The sequence below is a fragment of the Sciurus carolinensis genome, chromosome 13 (assembly GCF_902686445.1).
Source record: "Sciurus carolinensis chromosome 13, mSciCar1.2, whole genome shotgun sequence".
Lineage (NCBI taxonomy): Eukaryota > Metazoa > Chordata > Mammalia > Rodentia > Sciuridae > Sciurus > Sciurus carolinensis.
The window spans coordinates 76,103,333-76,123,259 of NC_062225.1; the positions used below are offsets into that span (position 1 = coordinate 76,103,333).

Sequence of the window (19,927 nt, forward strand, 5' to 3'; positions counted from 1 at the left end):
TAACAGTTCTAAAATGTTTTGCCTCTGAAAATAGACCTTCCAAATTCATGAAGCAAAACTGATAGGACTGCAAGGAGAAATAGAGAAAGTTGTTAAAACTGAAGATTTTAGTACCCCTCTCTCTGCTTTCAAATACCCTGCTTTCAAGTAATAGGATCAGTGTATAAAAAATCAGTAAAGATATTGACACTTGAATAATCTTACAAACCAATTTGACCTAAGTATTATTTATGGAGCACTCTATCCATTTGACAGAACACATACACTTTCTTTTTAAGTGCACTGGAATATTTATCAAGAGAGACCATGTTTTGGGCCATAAAACAAGTCTCATTAAATAATAAAAGGATTTAATCATACAGAGTATGTTCTCTGACTACAATGGAATTAATTAGAAATCAGTGACAGAAGACTAGAAAGAAAAGTATTTGGAAACTAAATACCAATTTCTAAATAACCCTTGAGTAAGAAAGCAATCAGAGGAGACTTAAAAGTTTTTGAATTGCGTAAATGAAAATATATTCATATTTGTGGGATGCAGCTAATGCTGTAGTTGGTGGGGGGTGGTTAGCATTAATTATAAATTAGAAAAGAAGAACTATCTCAAGCAGTGACTGTAGTTCCCTCCAAAAGAAGAGTAACTAAAACCCAAAATGAAATACTAAAGATATGAAATGAATGATCTACAGAAATTAATGAGACAAAACAAAAAAATAGAGAAAATCAACAAAACCCAAAGTTGTTTCCTTTAGCCTCTAGCTGAACTAATTAGGGTAATGAAGAGAGAAGATAAAAAATACTGATAAACAGGATTGAAGAGGTAACCATAAATATTAAAAGACCACTAAGTGAGAAAATCTTGTCTACCTGCCCCTCTGATACAGCATTAATCTCCAGGATATACAAAGAACTCAAAAAAGTTAACACCAAAAAAACCAAATAACTCAATAATTGGGCAAAGAAACTGAACAGGCACTTCACAGAAGAAATACGAATGGTCAGCAAATACATGAAAAAATGTTTAACATATCTAGCAAATAGAAGAAATGCAAATTAAAACTACACTGAAGGGGAATGTGGGACAGTGGGGATGGGAAGGACCGTGGGATGAGACACATTGTTACCCTAGATGCATGTATGATCACACTACAGGTGTGACTTAGCACTGCGTACAGCCAGAGGAAGGAGAAGATGTGCTCCATTTGTGTACAGTGTCAAAGTGCATTCTACTGTCATGTACAACCAATTAGAACAAATGAAAAATAAAAAGAAGTGAGACCAGTAGAGTAGAGCAAATGGATCCAGGGAGAGAGGATGGGAGGGAAAAGGGAGATATATGGATTATGATTGATCAAATTATGTTATATGCATTTATTAATATGGCAAAATGAATTCCACTGTTATGAATAACTATAATGAACAAATAAAAAAGTATACTTCACACACACACACACACACACACACAAACTACATTGAGATTTCATCTCATTCCAATCAGAATGGCAATTATCAAGAATAAGAGTAACAATAAATGTTGGTGAGGATGTGGGGAAAAAGATACACTCATACATTGCTGGTGTTACTGCAAATTGATGAACCACTCTGGAAAGCAGTATGGAGATTCCTCAGAAAACTTGGAATGGAACCACCATCTGCCCCAGTTTTCCCATTCCTCAGTATATATCCAATTATGTATATAATCAGAGATTCCCCACCCCCTACCAGCACACGTGCACACACACACAATTGTAGATTCTCAATACTGTTAGCAAATAAGTTGCCTTGATGTATTTTCTTGCCTTTTCATGTATCTGAGTTGCACAACTCTAGAGGGCACTGTTGACATTGTCTTTGTTCATGCATAGGGCCCCTGGGTGCCCTGTGAAGCAGAGATTCTTCTTTTAGTGCCATTTTTAGTTATAGTTTACCTGGAACCATGCCTGCACTTCTCTTCATCTGCATGTAGTTTATATGCAGTCTTGGACTCTTCAGTTTGAAGAGTCTTTCTGCACTTGTTCCATCACTTTTTAATAGGTCTCCCTTACTCAGGATATATCATATTCTTTGGCACAGTTTTGACCAGTGTTAACTAGTAAAGACTATTAAGATTATTCTGAATTTTTAGTATATATCTAGAGCTGGGTATGCAGTGAATATCCTCTGAATTCTTTTTATAGAAAATCATGCATTTTTATTTCCCAAAGTTTAAAACAAAACCATATGTGTTTAAGATAATGATTTATTTAATAGGCTTAGTACTTTGAGGCTATAAAAATTCACTTTTCACAGAATTATTAACTTGATTGTGTAACTTATTTACCCATCATTTAAATGAACTTTTTCTCCCCTAACAGTGCTTTTTAAATTTTTTATTTAATGTTTGTATTCTTTTGCTGCTCTTTTGAACACGTCCTGTGTTAATGTTATTTCATTTGTGTCCATAATAAATTTTATCACCTTTCTAAACAGATAAAATAATTAGGCACAGAGCTTGTACTCTGAAGGACACTGCACATGCCATCATTGCAGCTGAATTAGATCCAGAATTTAATAAACTCTGTGAAGAAATTAAGGAAGCAAGAATAAAAAGAGGTAAGTTATAAAATAAATTTGCTCCTGAAGTCTTGCCTATCATTTCCCATCAAGAATTATTGAATGATGCTTCTTTGGGGATACAGGTATTATGAAAATAATGTGTTTTGAAACCTAAACTTTACTTAATTTCTTTTTTAAAGGCATTTATTTCAGTTTTCTTTTAATCACATAATATTCACTCCTCTTTATGAGTGTTGTTTTAATTCACATACACATTGGGTCAACTCAGGAAAATTGACATGTCCATTACTTAAAACTTTTATCATTTCATTATGGTGACTACATTCAGACTTCTCTCTTCGAACTATTTGGAGACGTGTAGTGCATTATTGTTAGTTATATTCATCCTGCTGTACCATAGAACACCAGAACTTATTCCTTCTATCAGACAATAGCATTATACCCATTACTTTAATTTATGATATTAATGTGTGTCATGTAAATACTCAAGTGTATTTAAAAATTTTACCTTCTATGAAAACTTAAGTGTAAGTGCATAGTACAGAAATAAAGTATTTCTTTGTGAAATCTGTTTTGCAGAAGTACAACATCTCTCCTTAAAAGATTTAGATATTAGATGTGCTTTCATATCTGAAAAGGTTTTAGTTTTCATCAGTTCACTGAGACCTTAAAAGAACGTTTTAGGAATACTTTTTTTTTCCCTTCCCTTTTGAAACTTATGTACAATTTTGTTCTTAGAAACACAGAATTAGCTGGGCGAGGTAGCACATGCCTGTAATCCCAGAGGCTTGGGAGGCTGAGGCAGGAGGATTCCAAGTTCAGAGCCAGCCTCAGCAATTAGTGAGGCCCTAAGCCACTCAGTGAGACCCTCTCTCAAAATGAAATACAAAAACGGGCTTGGGATGAGGCTCAGTGGTTAGACACCCCTGGGTTCAATTCCCAGTACCACAAAAAAACCCACAAAAAACAAAATTAGCAAATGTGGTTTGTTTGATTTATAACTGTGTCCTTGAGGAACTTTAACCTCAGTAGGAGAGAGAGATGTAAAGCAAAGCAAGTACAGGACATTGTGTGCACTGGTTGAAGCACGTGTACTGCACAGAGAAGAGAGACTTCCTAGTTGGGAACCCAGCCTTTTGATTAGAATGAAGAAATGTCTGTAGGAGAATACCCTCCAGTAGACAGGAGAAGGAGGGCAGTGACATGAGGAGGTGTTCAACGTGATCACCCGCATAAAGGCATAGAGGTATAAAGTAACCTGGTGTATTGGAAAAGCATTAAACTCTTTGGTATTGCTAAAATATATGGAATACTGGGAAAAGGACTGAACTGGATCCAGGATAAAACATTTAAGAAGAAACTTCTCTTCTCTCTCCTTGACCGCCTAATCCATTATAGGATATGGTTGCACTTGGCATTAGGGTGGATTTTTTTGGTACTGGGGATAGAACTCAGGGGTTCTATCACTGAGCCACATCCCCATTTATTTTTTGTTTTGAGACAGGGTCTTGCTAAGTTGCTTAGGGCCAAACTAAGTTGCTCAAACTTTCTATCCTCCTGCCTCAGCCTCCTGAGTCTATGCGATTATAGGTACCCAGCTGCATTGTTTGTTTTTTTGCCATCTCTCTCTTCCTTATTGAGAATTTAAGTACTGTGAATGTCTTTTTTATAGCCCTAATCCAGTCCCTAAGACAGTGTATGGTACATAACAAATTTTCAATAGTTTGAATGCATCATTGCCATGCTAAGGGAATTGGACTTACGGGATAAAGTCCTGTAACTCCTGTGTTTTTCAAAACACGTGTATGCACCTGTTACCTGCATCATCTTAGACCTAGCAAATTGGGTACTTTTAAGAATGGTAAGCCAAAAAAAATCTGCATTTTAAGAAATTATTGATGTGGTTTTGAGTGTCTTTAAGTTTGAAAATCATTATCATAGGCAGTAGAAGTTATTGGGGATGTTAAACAGTGGAATGAGTTGGTCAGATTGCTTTGGTGATACAATATAGTATACAATATAGTATGGTCTCAATGTATCAGGGTAGGAAAATGAGAGATCATTTTCAAAGCTGTTGGAGCCAGTATGGAAAACAGTTTGACAGTTTCTAAAAAGTTAAACAGATTTACTCTACAACCCAGTGATTCTGTTCCTTGGAATCTACCCAAGAAAAATGAAAATATATGCCCACAAAAATTTGTACATAACTCTTTATAGGAACGTTATTCATAATAACCAAAAGCTGGAAATAACCTACATGATGGTCAACTGGTGAATGAGTGAGCAAATTATAGTATATCCGTACTACACAGTATTAGAAAGGGGACAAAGTACTGATACACAGTACAACATGGGTCAACTTGAGAAGCATTTTTTAAAAAAATTTTAAGTTGTAGATGAACACAATACCTATATTTATTTATTTTATTTTATTTATTTACGATTGGACCTAGTGCCTCACATGTGCTAGGCAAGTGTTGTACCCCAGCCCCCTTGAGAAGCATTATGCTATGCAAAAGAAAGCAATCACAAAAGACCTTGTATGATTCCTTCATGTGACATGCCTAAATATGGCAAGTCTGTGACGACAAAAAAATGAAGTAGTAGTTGTCTGGGACAGTCATTTAAAATTTAATTGCTGTGATGATTGTACAACTCTGTGCATTTGCTAAAAATTATTTAACTGTATGCTTAAGACAGACTATTTTTATGTTATGTAAATTGTATCTCAGTGAAGCTGCTGAGGAGAAAACACTGTTGGCGTGTTCCAGGGTTTTAATGAAGTGAGAATGGAGTTAGACCAGATGAACGTAGAGAGATGTCCCTCAGGGGCAGAGGGCATTGTGAAGGGAAGGAATATTACTGGTTGGATGACTGAGTACATGCTGGTACCATCAAGCTAGACTGGGAATATTTAAGGACAACATTTGTGGGTTTTTTGTGGGGAAAGACAAACGAGTTATCTTTCATTTGATCTAGCTTTAGGATATCCATTTGGAGACATCGGGTAGGCAGTGGAATATATGGACCAGTAGGCAAGAGATCTTGGGACTAAAGAAACATGTGAGGTTGGGGAGATAGCTCAGTCGGTAGAGTGCTTGCCTCGTAAGCACAAGGCCCTGGGTTCGATCCCCAGCACCAAAAAAAAAAAAGAAACAAATGTGAGAATTATTATGTAACAGCAGTGGGAGCTGAACACATAAATGATGCTTCATGGGGAAAGATCTAGATTAGAGTAAGAAGAAACGAGATTACAGAGAGTGCTCCGAGAGACACCATGTTAGAAACCACATGGAAGAAAAGATTCTACTAAAGAAAATTGAGATGGAATGGTTACTCTTAGAAGATAAAGAAGATAATTCAGGAAAACCAACTTACTGCAGTGTACTGTGACAGGGGCAAATATCAGATTGAAACAGTTTGTGAGAGTGGAATCTAGTGGCCCAGTAAACACTCATTGTACATTCTAAAATGGCAGAGATCATGACATTTAGACAAGCATAATCTTATTGTCCCACAGTCACAATGTGAAATGTGTCCCTTTATGAATTAAAATGAGTAAAAATAGGGGCCTTTTGGGCATGGAATATAAGCATAACCCAGCAGGTGTTTTATTTTATGATTTTATATCTAGTTTCTTTTTCCATCTTAAAACAAAAGGCACTATTTCCATCAGAATTACAAACTGTCCAAATATAATTAATGACTTAAACTCAGTTTTGTATTTCAGACTTTTTTTTAACCTCCTTGGTTTATGTAGCTGGGAATATTTAAATAGGTATTGCTTATCTTCTGCTTGCAGGCTTATCGGTAACAGCAGAACAAATACATCCTCATGGCACTGGAACTCGGAAGACAGAAACTAGAGTTGAAGAGGCATTTCGGCACAAACAGAGAAATCCAATGGATGTCTGGCACAACTCTGCAAATAAATGTGCATGTGAGTATTTGAGACCATGTTGTCCACCAGTGGGAACAGCTGAGAATGATGCAGGTTTGTCAGGAAGCAGGTGCATAAACCAGAGTGCTGCAGTTTTTCCACAGCTCTTAATCTTCTGTCTTTCCAGAGGTGAAGTTGGTGGGGTAAGATGCTGTATCAGAAACATACTTCTTTAAACCTATTTGCCATTTTCTGTACCTTTTCAGTACTGGTTGAATGTTTTCAGTGTTCAGCTTTGATTTTTGGATAGAAATATGGAGGTGATCGACTTTTAATCCACTCTTGTCCTTATTCCCCACATCTTGTTGCATGTGGTTGCAGGGTGCTCTCTTAATTAGTGAGAAATGAAAGTTCTTATGGAGGTGACTGATTTGGCAATAGGATATTGATTCTCCTGAGAGAATATTTTGTGCTCAATTTGAAAAGTCTTCATAGCCTTTGTTATTGGTCTGTTTTGGTGTGGTATACTTAGAAAATTCGATGTTCTAGATTTTCTTTATTTTATTCATGTTGGTCTATAATACTTTTTTTTTTTTGGTATTACAGGCCATGGGCACTCTACTGCTGAACTACAGTCCCAGCCCCAGTTAGCCCTTTTTTTTTTTTTTTCTTTTTTTCTTTTTCTTATGAGATAGGGTCTTGCAGAGTTACCCAGGCTGGCTTTGAGCTTGTAATCCTCTTGTCTTAGCCTCCCAAGTTGCTGAGATTACAGGCATGCACCACTGTTCTTGACTGGTCTATAATATTTCTAAGACAAGTGTTAATAAATACCACATTTTTCTAGTATAATCTTTCCGTTACACTGAAAATAACCTGCCTTGGAAGATGCCTACTGTTTTTCTGGTATAATGGTGATAATATTGCTCTGTTGACTTGGGAATTGGCTCAGTAGTATACTCCTTGCCTAGTAATGTGTGAGGCCTGGGGTTTGATCCCCAGTACTACAAAAAGAAAGAAAGTGGAAAAAAAACAAAAAACAAAAAACCAAACATCTGTCAACAAGCTGGTTTTAATATGCTCTTTCATAAATGGCACTGTCTTTTGTCTCAAAGATGGCACTGAAATGGCACTGAAATTTGAATGAATGTGTCATACCCACTTTTTAAAAACTTGTCCTCTTGGATAAGAGGTATTCATTGGGAAGTTTGAGAAAGAACTTAATGGTGCATTTAGTTGCATGAAAATGATTTAAAGCTATTTGGCCTAGTTGTATCTCAGATCATGACCTGAATTGTGTAATACTGCACTTAAATTTATTACACTTTGAAGTCTTTTATATTCTTTGCATTTGATTTAATATCTACTAATGAAAATGCATTGAATATTCACTTTAAGAAGTTTAAATTCCTTTAAATATTAAAATATTCGTTTTGTTTTACCAGTAGATGGCATATGTGACACATCATTTATCTGTTTTAGGCTAACTTACTCAAATCATAATCTAAGTGTCCCTAAGGGACAGGTCTTGGTTTTTGAAACAAGCTCAGTGATGTTATAAAATTGACTCTAAAGATTATGTCCCTAAATGGACTTTTCACACAGAGCACCCTTGATAAAGGAAGTGGCATATGGAGGAGTAGATCCACAAGTACATAGACTCCTGCCAGTACTCTGAAGATATAGCAGAGTAAACAACAATCTCTATTCTTGTTGAGCTTATGTGATTAGTTCCTTCCTTCCTCCCTCCCTCCCTTCCTTCCTTTTTTTTTTTCTTTTTTTTTTCCAAATTCTAGTAGTCCTTAGAAATAATGCTTTAAAGAGGAGACATACCTCTTCTCTCTTCCAAAGAATAAGAACATTTCTCTGTTGTTAGCCATGATGAAAGCATTAGAAGTAAATTCGTTTCAGTGGGGCTCTGACTTTTGATTAATTTTATTTGATTAAATAAATTGAACTGGCTCTTAATTCAGTAGAGTTGAGCCTCTTTTTGCCTAGAGTCCCATGGCTTAAGAAAGAGAAGGGGACCCTGTTGTGCTTTTGGTTTCATAGCTTGAGAATAGGAAAGGTTACAGTGTCAGTAGTGGATTGTAAGATAGTAAAAACCCAACAGCTCCACCTGTTGGAGGTCCAAGCAAGATGACTGACTTCTGTAGTTCTTAATGTGAACTAGATTAATTTTTCTATTGTTAATAGAATGGTTACAGATGCCTATCACCTGAGCCTGTGTGTCAGCTTTTAATAGTAAAATAATAATTTTACAAGCACAAGGCCCTGAGTTCGATCCCCAGTACTTAAAAAATAATAATAAAATTTTTCTTGTTCACCACAATTACTACCCCATAAACTGTAAATTTAAAAGTAGGATTTAGAGGAACCCTATAACTATAAATTATAAAAGTGAAATTAGGGGGGAAAATAAAGAGTTCTAATGATACTATAGTTTTGAAGGAAAATAAACTTGAGGACTGAAGACTTGAATTTTAGAGATCATACGAGAAACCTTTAGTAGCTGTACTTTTAGGTGAAAAGAAGAATCATATTTATAACTAAATGTACCCATTCCTTATAAATATGTTGGTATCTTTACATACACAGTAGGGGTTAAAGGTAAAAAGGATGAAGCAGTATGTGAACACACACTGCATTGTTTTATAGATGCAAGTCCTTATTAAACAGTGCAAGTGACCCAACTGGGTAGTCTTGCCTAAGCAACTACCTTTGACACACATAAAGGAAATAAAAATTTCTGGGTCCATTATCACCTAGAAGTCCCATTTCTGCTCACAGACCACATTGAAGTTTATATCATCTTAAGAGTATAGTTCCTACAACTTTTATAGATATCACTTTTCATATAACTGACAATATTTTTAATATTTTGTTAATGTTACAACAACTTTGATAACAGAGAGCTTGATTTTCTTATATATTCTCAGGTAACTTGTGAGAAAACTGATGCTGCTGGATGAACCATTTGTCCGAAAGCAAGTTAATAGTTGATATAACTTTTGACTTCTATCCATGATCATACTTACTATGGGTGATTCCTTTTTCTAGAATGAGAGACAATGGAGATTTCTTTGTGGGGATACCTGTAACAATTTTGTCATGCTGTGCTGGCTTTTGTGTTTATTTCCTTTCATGGTTTAGAAACTATCTCTTGATCTTGCTGGCAAAGCATCCATGTTGTGGAAAGCCAGGGCTGTGGCCCAAACTTTCTGGGCAGCCTGGTAATGTGATCATCCCCCAAATGTATATATTTATGATTGGTCCCTAGATGTTGAAAGTTAGGAACCACGCTAAAGTAGAATGTAAGATAATAGAAAAGACTAGTGCTGAGTAAACTCTTATAGGAAGCAAAATTTTAAAGTTTCCATTCTGCAGGGTTGGTTCCTACTTCATATTCATTCTGCTCGTAGGTTTTGAGAATTAGTCGGCATGGATGTCAGGAGCCAAGAGTTTTGTTTGTATATTAGACCAGTATGGGTTTCTCTTCTTTTTGGTCCTCTTTAATAAATGTATATAAAGTAGATATTGCACTCCAAGTTACACATATTTTTTTTTTTCCTTCCTCATAAAACAGTTCGGGTACGGAGAAAATCAAGGCGAAGATCACAGTGGGGTAAAGGAATTATTAAAAAAAGAAAAGTTAACAATTTAAAAAAAGATGAAGAGGATACCAAATTTGCAGACTATGAGAACCATACAGAGGACAGGAAATTGCTGGAGAATGGAGAGTTCGAGGTAAGCACTGATTGCCATGAGGAAAATGGAGAAGAGACTGGAGACTTATCTATGACCAATGATGAATCATCCTGTGACATCATGGACATGGACCAGGGGCAGAGACTAAACAATGGAGCAGGCACAAAAGAGAACTTTGCATCCACAGAAGAAGAAAGTTCAAATGAATCTCTTCTCATCCACGGTAGCGGCTCTCTCAATCCAGAACAGACATCTAGGAAGGAGCCTTTTCTTAAAGGCAACTGTCTGAATGGTGAGGCCTCCACTGACAGTTTTGAAGGAATACCTGTTCTGGAATGTCAAAATGGAAAGTTGATGTTGTTCCTCTCTGTGGTAGTGGAGATAAATGTAGTTCTGAACAAAAGATTGTCCTGGAAAGCCAGTCAAAAGGAAAACCAGAAACTTCAAATGAAACTCATGAGATGATCCGAGAAATTAGAGGCACTGGAATGTAGCAATACCGAGAAATTAGAACCTGGCCCGGAAGTGGAGGTTAAAGATGCAGAATTGGATAAAGAAGGTAAAAATATTATTTCGAAACATCTTCGGAGGTTTAAACTGCAATCTTTATTCATTGCAAAAATTTTCTGATTTCTAGTAGTAGTATTTGATGAGTAATTATACTCCTCTGAGAAACTGTTAAAGTTTTCATCCCTTATTGGAGAAAAGTATGCACATGCACACTAAGTTGCTGAACTTTTCAGAGGTTTTAGAGTTCAGAATGCACTGCATTCATGACTGCTTACTTTGCTGTCTCTCAGTTGATTATTACCCCCATTCTAAGGGACATATGACTAAACCTGAGTCAATTCACATGTGTGATGAACATGGAATTACAACAGAAGAATTTACTAGAAGGGGTGGAATGGACAGAGAAGACATGGGTATAGCAGTATGGCAATTAGGAAGAATCATGCAGACCTGGATTATACATCAGTTCGATTCATCATAATCATGGAACTTGGCACTAGTTGTTCATACTCCCCAAGCCTAGTTATTTGTCTTATAAACTAAACTTCAGAACGGTGTTGTTCAAGACATTACAATAAGTCTTTTATATAATTTCCTCTTATGGTTGCTGGCCATTAAGGTTTGTTATTGAGGGCATTGTTAGTTGGATCTGAGAGATGTCAGTGTAAGAGACTTCATTGATTTGTAAGACCAGAACTGGAGGAAAGACACAGAACTTTCACAGTCTGATTACTTTGTGCCCAGTGAATTGGAGCAGTCTGCCCGCTCCTGACTTCTTGTGACTATATGATTCTTTTAAGAAGATGTAGAAAGGGGGAGTCAAGCGTTTCTAGCCTCTCTTTGTTTATCATTATCTCTTTAGCCCATAATGAGATGGATATGAGTTGGATATCTATCTTGTTCAACACATTTTCTTCCTGGACAGTTCCTTTCCTAATATAGGCTATCTTGAAATTGTATCATATTTGTAAAATTGGATGGAGTACACAGCTTTAATCAGGGATTTGGGCCATGTGAAAAGATTTTTTTCCCTCCCGGTTTTTTTTTTTTTAAGCCCTCTAGTAGAATTAGGAAGTAGGAAAGTGTTATTCAAAGTCTTACCGTTTTTTTAAAATGGATTAAGAGAGATTTGCTGTTCTTAAATGTTCCTTGTTGAGAATTTTTCTTTTTTCTCAATATTTAATAATAGAAAGTAATTTTAAGAGCAGTATTTATTCTGGGCTATCATATAGACAGAACTTAAAAAAATGTGTTAAAGCAAGATTTAAGTAATGAATGGAACAGGGTAGGAAAGAGGGATAAATCTGTAGTATCAGGCAGAATGATTGCGGAGAGGAGTCCATTTGAATGCTACTTCTCTAGCAATTTTAGTAAGTTTGCTTAAATTACTGTTATGCTCAATCTGAAAGCTTTAAAGATCTTCGTTGTATAGAAGTATGATCTGAAGTTTTCATTTGAAATTGTCAGGACAGTATTACTTAATGCTTTGGTTCTTAATCTGAGTTCTCAGACCTCTAGAAGTTCATGGATATAATAATAAGGATCAGTATAATTTTGAAAACCCTCCTGGAATGTGTTAGACTATCAAACCTTTCATATTAAAGGCTGCTTGAAATTTAAAATTTCTCTGATATATCGTCATACATGTAGTGTTGTTAAAGGCAGCACTTTGGTTCTTTTACTGTTTGTTTATAGAGAGGGCATTGAGGAGAAGAAGGAAGAGTTTAAAGACTTGTGAGTAAAAGGATCAGTGCAGGACAGAGGAGGAAGATTCCCCTTAATGTCCCTAACATAGCCAGGTCCCGTATGAACTTCTGAAACAGCCCAGATTTTGTTTAAGTTCCTTCCCCATCAGCTTCCAGAGTATTCCTACTACTGGGGACATAGTGTTGGTGCCTCTGTATTCCTCTAAGTGCCTCGAACTGTGAAATTAAGCTCACTTAACCCAAATTTCTATTTTTTTTTTTTTCAGTCTGATTAGTCACAGCAACATATGAGAAGGAAGGTAATTAGGTTATACTAATTCACTATCAGGTAGGAAAGACTAGCATCCCTGTTACACTTAAACCTGTTGGTTTATATTTTTGTGAAAAATTATCATAACACAGATCAGTCTCTAATAGAATATTAGGCAATGTAATAGAAAAATCTTTTTTAAAAATCACACAATGTTGAGGAAAATGCTTTAGGTTGGGAAGCTAATGTGTAGACAAGCTGACCCCTTTCAGTATTGCTTTTCTAGGTTACTTTTTTTTCCTTTATCTAATTTTGAAAGTTCCCACTTTTAAAATGATAGCTACCATGAAGAGAGTGAAGGCTATTTATAAGTCAGTGCATAGAGGCAAAGATGCTTTTCTTTTCCTTTTAATGGATATGCTTATTAGATGGTATCCTAGTATGACTTGGCTTTCATAGTTGTGGTTTAGTTCTCTTTATTTTGAATTACTTATTCTTACAGAAAAAGAAAGTTATCATTTAAAGAATATCATCTTCCTCATCCCAGAAAGGAGATGTAGTGGGTATAAGAATTATAGATGCTTAAGACTTGTTTTCCTTAACTGTACTTGCTGCATTGCATTTCCCCTCCCCCTCAATTTTAGGTGCTTCTAAAGTAAAGAAATACCGTAAATTAATTTTAGAGCAGGCAAAAAACAACAAGCCTGGAACTGGTTCCAGAAGAGCCGTCTGAGCCTGTGCCACCTCTTATAGTTGATCGTGAGCGATTGAAGGTAAGATTAGCTATTCCCAGTCAGTTCTAAAGGAATGGAATGATATTTGAATATTTGTAGGCAGTTGAGTAAAACTATTTTTCAAATCTGCTGATTACACCAGGCATTTAATTGTCTCAGGGCTTCTACTAAAGAAGAGTTATATGCATTCTGAGGGGTTGAAAGTATGGGAATGGTCCTGGTAATAACTAAGCCCTAGAATCTTCTAATCTCAGGTGTCACTTTTGTACTTTATGATGTCTACTGTTTAGTCATTACAATATAACTGTTTCAATTTGACCAGGGAAATCAAACTATTTTTATTCTCTTTTTTTTCCCTAATTTTTCTTAGAAATTGCTTGATTTGTTGGTAGATAAAAGCAACAATTTGACAGTTGATCAGCTTGAGAGATTATATTCTCTTCTTAGTCAGTGCATCTATCGTCATCGTAAAGATTATGACAAATCACAACTTGTAGAGGTAAGTGCTTAGTTCATCTGTGGAATAAATAAATATGTCTGGAAGAAAAGAGAAAAAAGTTATTTTTCCTAAGTCTGTATTTTTCATTAGCTCAAGTAGGTCTTAAGATTTAAGATTAGAGGAATCATTCGGGGGTATAGTTTGAATAAAGCCTTTCTGTGCCATTTTGTCTCAGAAAAGAAGTAACCTGGGGTTCCTAGTAGGTCAAAAGACAGAAATCTATGGTTCTGGATAGGTGAATACACAGAATGTCACAGTTCTCTGAACATGTCACTTGAGCCTATTGGATGTGGTGTGGCCCCACAATCCTTTTCACTGCTCCCTAGGCAGCTGTTGCTGATGTAAGAAGGTAGCAGGGCCAGTGAAACCCATTTGCCACATCATTAATGGTTGGAAGAGATTTAAAAGTCATGTCATTTAATCAAACCTAGTCCTGTAAAATAGCCATATGAATCAGTGTTTATACTTTTGCTTAGAGACTTTTAGAGATGAACCATTCCATTTTTCTAGAACCATAGGGAAATTCTTCCCTTATAAGTGAGCTTCTAGCTCTATTCCTATAATTTACATCATTAAAACCACACTTTGGATTTTTGAAATCATCTGAGCAACTGTAATCCTTTATCCACTCTGAATGGCCAAATAGCTTAGACTTTCTTGGTTCACTTACTTGTTAGTTTATCTGATGGTCTGGCTATTAAATATTTATTGAGTACCTAGTGCCAGATAAAGATATGGTAAAATATGATAAAGACAAAGTACTTGTTCTCAAGGGGACATTTCTATTGGTAAAGATATTAAAGTTTATGTATAGAAAATATGGCTATTTCTCATGTATAATAAAGATTATTAGAATTAAATCAAGAACTTTGAAAATTATAACCACATTTTTATGAGTTTCATTTTTATAAAGCTATACTAGTTGTATAATAAAATATTTTAGTAGAACTGATTTTAATTGCTCATGTAGAAGAACTTGTTGATCAGACAATAATTTGTTAGTATAGCCTATTATTTCTACAGAGATAGAATAGAATTTCATTGGAGCTATTTAAAGAGAGAAGAAAACCAGATATCTTAGATGTATTTGACATTTGCCCATCCTAATGAAATATGCATGCAAAGTACAGTTATTTACATTTTTTTTTATTCTAGAACTTTTGTTTAAACGGTTGTGGTTTCACTAGATTGAATTGAATAATCATTTAGCAGTGAAATATTCCAGAATGAGATTTAGAACCTAGTTTAAGAAGGAAAGGAATTAATAGCAGAACCAGAAGTGATGGTAGCCACTCATTCTGTCTCCCCTCACCACCACCCTTTCTGGCTCTGATTGGAGGGGATAGGATGAGAACAGGGTGTGTTCTAGTTTTTGGCTTATGCTTTGCTGCACTAACTTCAATTTATTTGTTTTGGGAGTTAGTAGAATGCAGGACTCAGACTCTGGAGTGAGGCTGCTTGTCTTCCAATTCTGACTGCCACTTACTGGCTTATTCAGATTGCCCCTCTGTGCTTCACTTTTTTTATCTGTGAAATGGGGCTCATAGTATTATCTGTTTTCAACTTTTCATGTTATTGAAGAAATGAAGTTAAATAATATATATAAAAATTGTATATATTTACATATAAATATATCTTGTATATACTGCATTTACATATTTATGTATATATACATAATATATAATATACATAATATATGTTTTATATATATATCTTAGTATAATATCTGGCATAAGCTACTCATTGATTGTTACTATCACATCTTCTTCCTCATATTCTTATGACTCATACCTCTTTCTTTTATTACTGCCAAGTTATTCATAGAGTGTTAACTAGCTTCATCATCCTCATTTACCTAAATATAAAATAGGTTCTTGGGGGGCTGGGGAGATAGCTCAGTCGGTAGAGTGCTTGCCTTGCAAGCCCAAGGCCCTGGGTTCGATTCCCAGCACCCAAAAAAAAAAAAAATAGGTTCTTGGAAATGTCTAGGACAGATTGTTTTACAGAGTAGCTGAGGTATTATGTTCAGGAAGATGCTCCAACTTGAACTTGGATCTCAAATTCTTTCTCTAAAAATTGAGTTTGATGTGAATTCAATTCATAATGAGTAATACCTTTGTCTTTCCCTGAATAGATAACAAGCATTTCTTTCTCTTACAGGAGATGGAAAGAACAGTTCATATGTTTGAGACATTCCTATGAACTTTTCAAGATGAGTGGTTGATCCTCTCCAATCTGCTCCTGACAGAGCAGTCTTCTGAGCCATTCACTTTCAAATTGCACCAATTATGTGCAGAGCCTTGGTGTAAAGTGCTCTCTCACTCATTCTTTCTCTCTGTTGAATTTGGTGCTATTGTCTCAGGTACCTGAAACCAACCAGCCTACAAGAACCAAACAGAACTTCAGAAACTTGTTGTATTTTCCACAAATAAAAAAATACAACCCCACAGCTTGGAGATTTTGGTGCTACAGAAACTGCTTTTGCTTCTGCTCCTCTTTTTGTGCACTGTCTTCTGGAGATTCTCTTAGGGAGCAGACCAGCAACAGGAGGAAACTGGATGGGCAGTTCTAACTGTGTTGAATTGTTTAAACAATGGGCAACCTGCTTTTTGGGTTTCACTTTTTTCTTTTTTCTTTTTCCTTTCTATCTCTTATCATATTTCCCCCTCTCTGGGTAATGGACTGAAGCCTGTTTTAAAGTTGGCTATGGTATATTCTGGTGGGAAACTGAAGAAACCAGATGAAATTAGATTAGGCTCTTTAGAACTGCCTTTTAATGTGCCTTTTTATTCGTTTGAGAAAGATAAGGCTAAGTGGATGAGCTTGTTTGTAGCAAATAAATTAAAATGTTTTCTTTGGTCACAACCTTCAAAATAAGTTTTGATACTCTGCATCAAGAGACAACTCTTTTGGTATTAATTAATGCCTGTCTTGTTCTCAAAGCTTAATCAAGACCCTCAGTAAACCACATAATATACTAAAAATGGTAAGTTTTCCTGTATGGTCTGTTTCTGTGTAAGAAACATGTAATAAAACAATGACAAATAATGCACAGTCCATTAAAAAAAAAAAAACAAAAGAAACAAAAACTCACACACTTTTTCCATATTACTGACAGTGATGACCAGAAAATAGTGGCCGTTCTTCTGTCAGAGGCAATTTAATAGTTATTCATGTTTGAGTTCCCAGAGAAAAATGATTTTTATGTGTAATAAATTGTTATTGTTTTGTTTTAAAGCCAGGACTTGCCAAATGAACAGAAAAGAGGAATTTGTCAGAAGCTCCATAAAATTCATTTTCTGTATAATTGCAAGTGAGCTCTGGTATGGTCCTTGAATAACAGTATTAATGTTTGAATCCCTTCTCATAAGCTTACCTTCACGACTCTTCATTTTGATTGGAATCTATTTTGGATCTTGTTGAGTGATTTCTGTGAATTGTACTTACCTGAAATTAATTATGGGTTACTAGTTTTACAAAAACTTTCTATAAATTTGGAGACACAGTCTAGGCAGTTGCAAAGAGGCAAAGGGAGTGCAGTAACATTTTTTAATCAGATAATTTTTAAGCAAAGTGTAGAAAATTTTGCCAACAAGTTGACTGCTATCTTCATTTATTGTAGCTGTTAGCTGCAGGTGTGTCTTTCCAATATATGCAACACATGTAGTTTGAGTTTTAATTAGGGCACATGGTCTTGGACTACTGCAGAGATACTGAGCTACCTCAGCTTTTGTGTTTTAGTTACCAACAGTGTTTACAGAGTCCTGTAATCACTTCACCACCGTTTACATGCTAAAGCTAAGGTACTTGTCTCCTTGTCTCTGGCTGTCTGTAGTGTGCAGAAAGCACATTCTGGCCTGGGCTACTGCAGTAATCCCAAGTGCTTCTTTGCATTTACCTTTACATTTACTGCCTTCTAGTTCTAGCTTAATTTTTTTTAAATGCCACTTCTTTTCTTTATGCCTAGTCTATGAAGTTTTCATAATATTCAGTTAATCATATAATTCAAGATGCTACCCATGTAGACACACTGTATTTGTAAGGTGGGCAAGTGCGATTAACGATGAACCATTTTAAAGGGGAGGTTATTTGAAACCTCTAATTTGATTATTGGGAGGATTTTCATGCTTTCTTTAATATTTATTACCATCATACCAGTTCAAACTATTTTACTGTCTAATACATTAGCATTTTGTATTTTGATGGAAATTGTTACAGAATTTAAAGATTTGATGAAATAAGATGTAGCAGATTTTTTGTAGCAAGTTTCTGGTAAAAGGGTTTTTTGCAAGTCTCAGGTTCTTGCTGCACTATTTTTTTTTTTTTTTTTTTACTATTTATTCCAGTTACTCTAATTCAGAAGCATTCTGTTCAAGTAACAGCAGCACTTGTGAAGGAAAAAACAAAACAAAACAAAACAAAAAAGACAAACAAAATAACCCGCACATGTTCTTAGTAGGTTACTGAATTTGTACAAGTTAAGTAAGATTTTAGCCATCAGTGAGTTTGACAAGGGAAATTTATTTATGTTCGGCATTAAAATGCTTCCAAAAGATCAAGTTTTTTTTTTTGTTTTTTTTTTTTTTTTAATCCTTAATATAGAAGGAGAAGTCAGAGGCAACCTCAGTATAGGAACTGCCACTTTGAACAGTTTAGGTCTTAAAGAGAAAACCAATTTCATGCCAAGGGGAGAAAAATGAGTCCAAATTGTACCAACTCTTCCGACTCCTTTTCTTCCTGAGAAAGAAACATACTACACCAGTTTCACTTATTTTACAAATATCTGGTGGTTCTATAGTTTAAAGCAGCTTGTGAAATTATCCAAGTGAACTCAATTTTGTTTACCTTTCTGTAAGTTCTTAATTTTTGCTGTATAGCATTGGCAAAAATATGTACAAATTGACCTCTGTTCTTATTTCCTATTGTGAGCATTATAAATGATAAGCTCCAGTGTAAAAGCTTGCTCTCAGAGCAGTAAAATGTGTATCACAGCACAGCCCAGCGATATTTCATGCTCAGCTGTGGGGACTCGGGAGCATTTTAAAGATGATAGAACCACATTAGGGTTGAAACTGATGGCTGTGGAGTTAATTGTGTTTTGAGCTTGAATCTTACCTGTGATTGATTTTTTAAAATGTCCTTTCATGACTTGATTTTTCTCATATGCCAATGTATTTGTAGGTTTACTGGATTTTACTTTTAGGGAGTGGGGTGGTCATTTCTTCCCTTTTCTGATTAAGTTGATTCAGCTATGGTGCTATTCAGTAGGTGTCTTCAGTGTCAGGTCCCGTAGCTGAACGCCATTGTTATTATAATTATTATTTGTAATCATATTGTAAGCTTGAATTTGGGCTTGTACTTGCATCTTTTGTATTTTGTACATTTGGTTACTTAGATTTGGGAGTCCTATTTGGTTTCAGTCATGTATGTCTACTTTGTAGATTAAGTAGACTCATCAACTATGGTCTCTTTTGGGTTTGTAGTTTAATTTAGAATTGTGTTAAATTGATGTTTTACATTTGACTTCATTTTGCATTAGTTTGAAGTAAATTATTTAATTTTTGAATTCTGGAATTTGAACATTTACTGTAATTTGTAATATAACTGCTGTGAAATACTTGAATAAAGATGATAAGAAAAACACATTTTTCTTTAGCTTAATTATGATCACTGTTGGCTGCAAATCCTGTGCTACTTTTCTAGTTGATGTCATCTATTTTACAGTTAGACTGTATAAATGTGTATTAAGTGCCTCAGAAAATCTTGTATATGTTCCTTTTTGGTTCTAAGTACACCTGAAGATTTTTTAAACTGAAAGCTTTTTCTGTTGAGAAAGTGTGGTTTTAATCTAGTTGAAGATTGTCTAAACTAGATGTCAAATTGAAAGGAATCAAATGGATCATTTTTGAAATTTGTTTTTCTATCTGAATGTTTAGATAAAGACCTTATAATTGCAGTCAAAGATCAGTCAAGATTTTAGACTTTGGAGATGAAGTTGAGTTTCATTTATGCAGATTTAGTTTGCAAAGGACTCAAAACTACAAATAAAATGAGAGGTTAGTCTTAAAACATCTATTTCATGTTATT

The 19,927-nt window shown here is 35.2% G+C and overlaps 1 protein-coding gene and 1 non-coding gene across 2 annotated transcripts in view; both read left to right on the forward strand.

The window, feature by feature from the left end:
- Window positions 1–19,483, forward strand: part of Atad2b (ATPase family AAA domain containing 2B) — a 160,867-nt gene extending 141,384 nt beyond the window's left edge. Inside the window, 9 exon segments of the mRNA XM_047522251.1 lie at window positions 2,470–2,592; window positions 6,359–6,496; window positions 10,020–10,493; window positions 10,496–10,604; window positions 10,606–10,700; window positions 13,252–13,298; window positions 13,300–13,380; window positions 13,712–13,840; window positions 16,001–19,483. Coding sequence (XP_047378207.1) covers window positions 2,470–2,592; window positions 6,359–6,496; window positions 10,020–10,493; window positions 10,496–10,604; window positions 10,606–10,700; window positions 13,252–13,298; window positions 13,300–13,380; window positions 13,712–13,840; window positions 16,001–16,042 — 1,238 coding nt within the window. The 3' untranslated portion in view covers window positions 16,043–19,483.
- Window positions 5,626–5,699, forward strand: Trnat-cgu (transfer RNA threonine (anticodon CGU)). Its single transcript has one exon. It is a non-coding gene; the product is annotated as a tRNA-Thr (tRNA).
- Window positions 19,484–19,927: the final 444 nt, after the last annotated feature.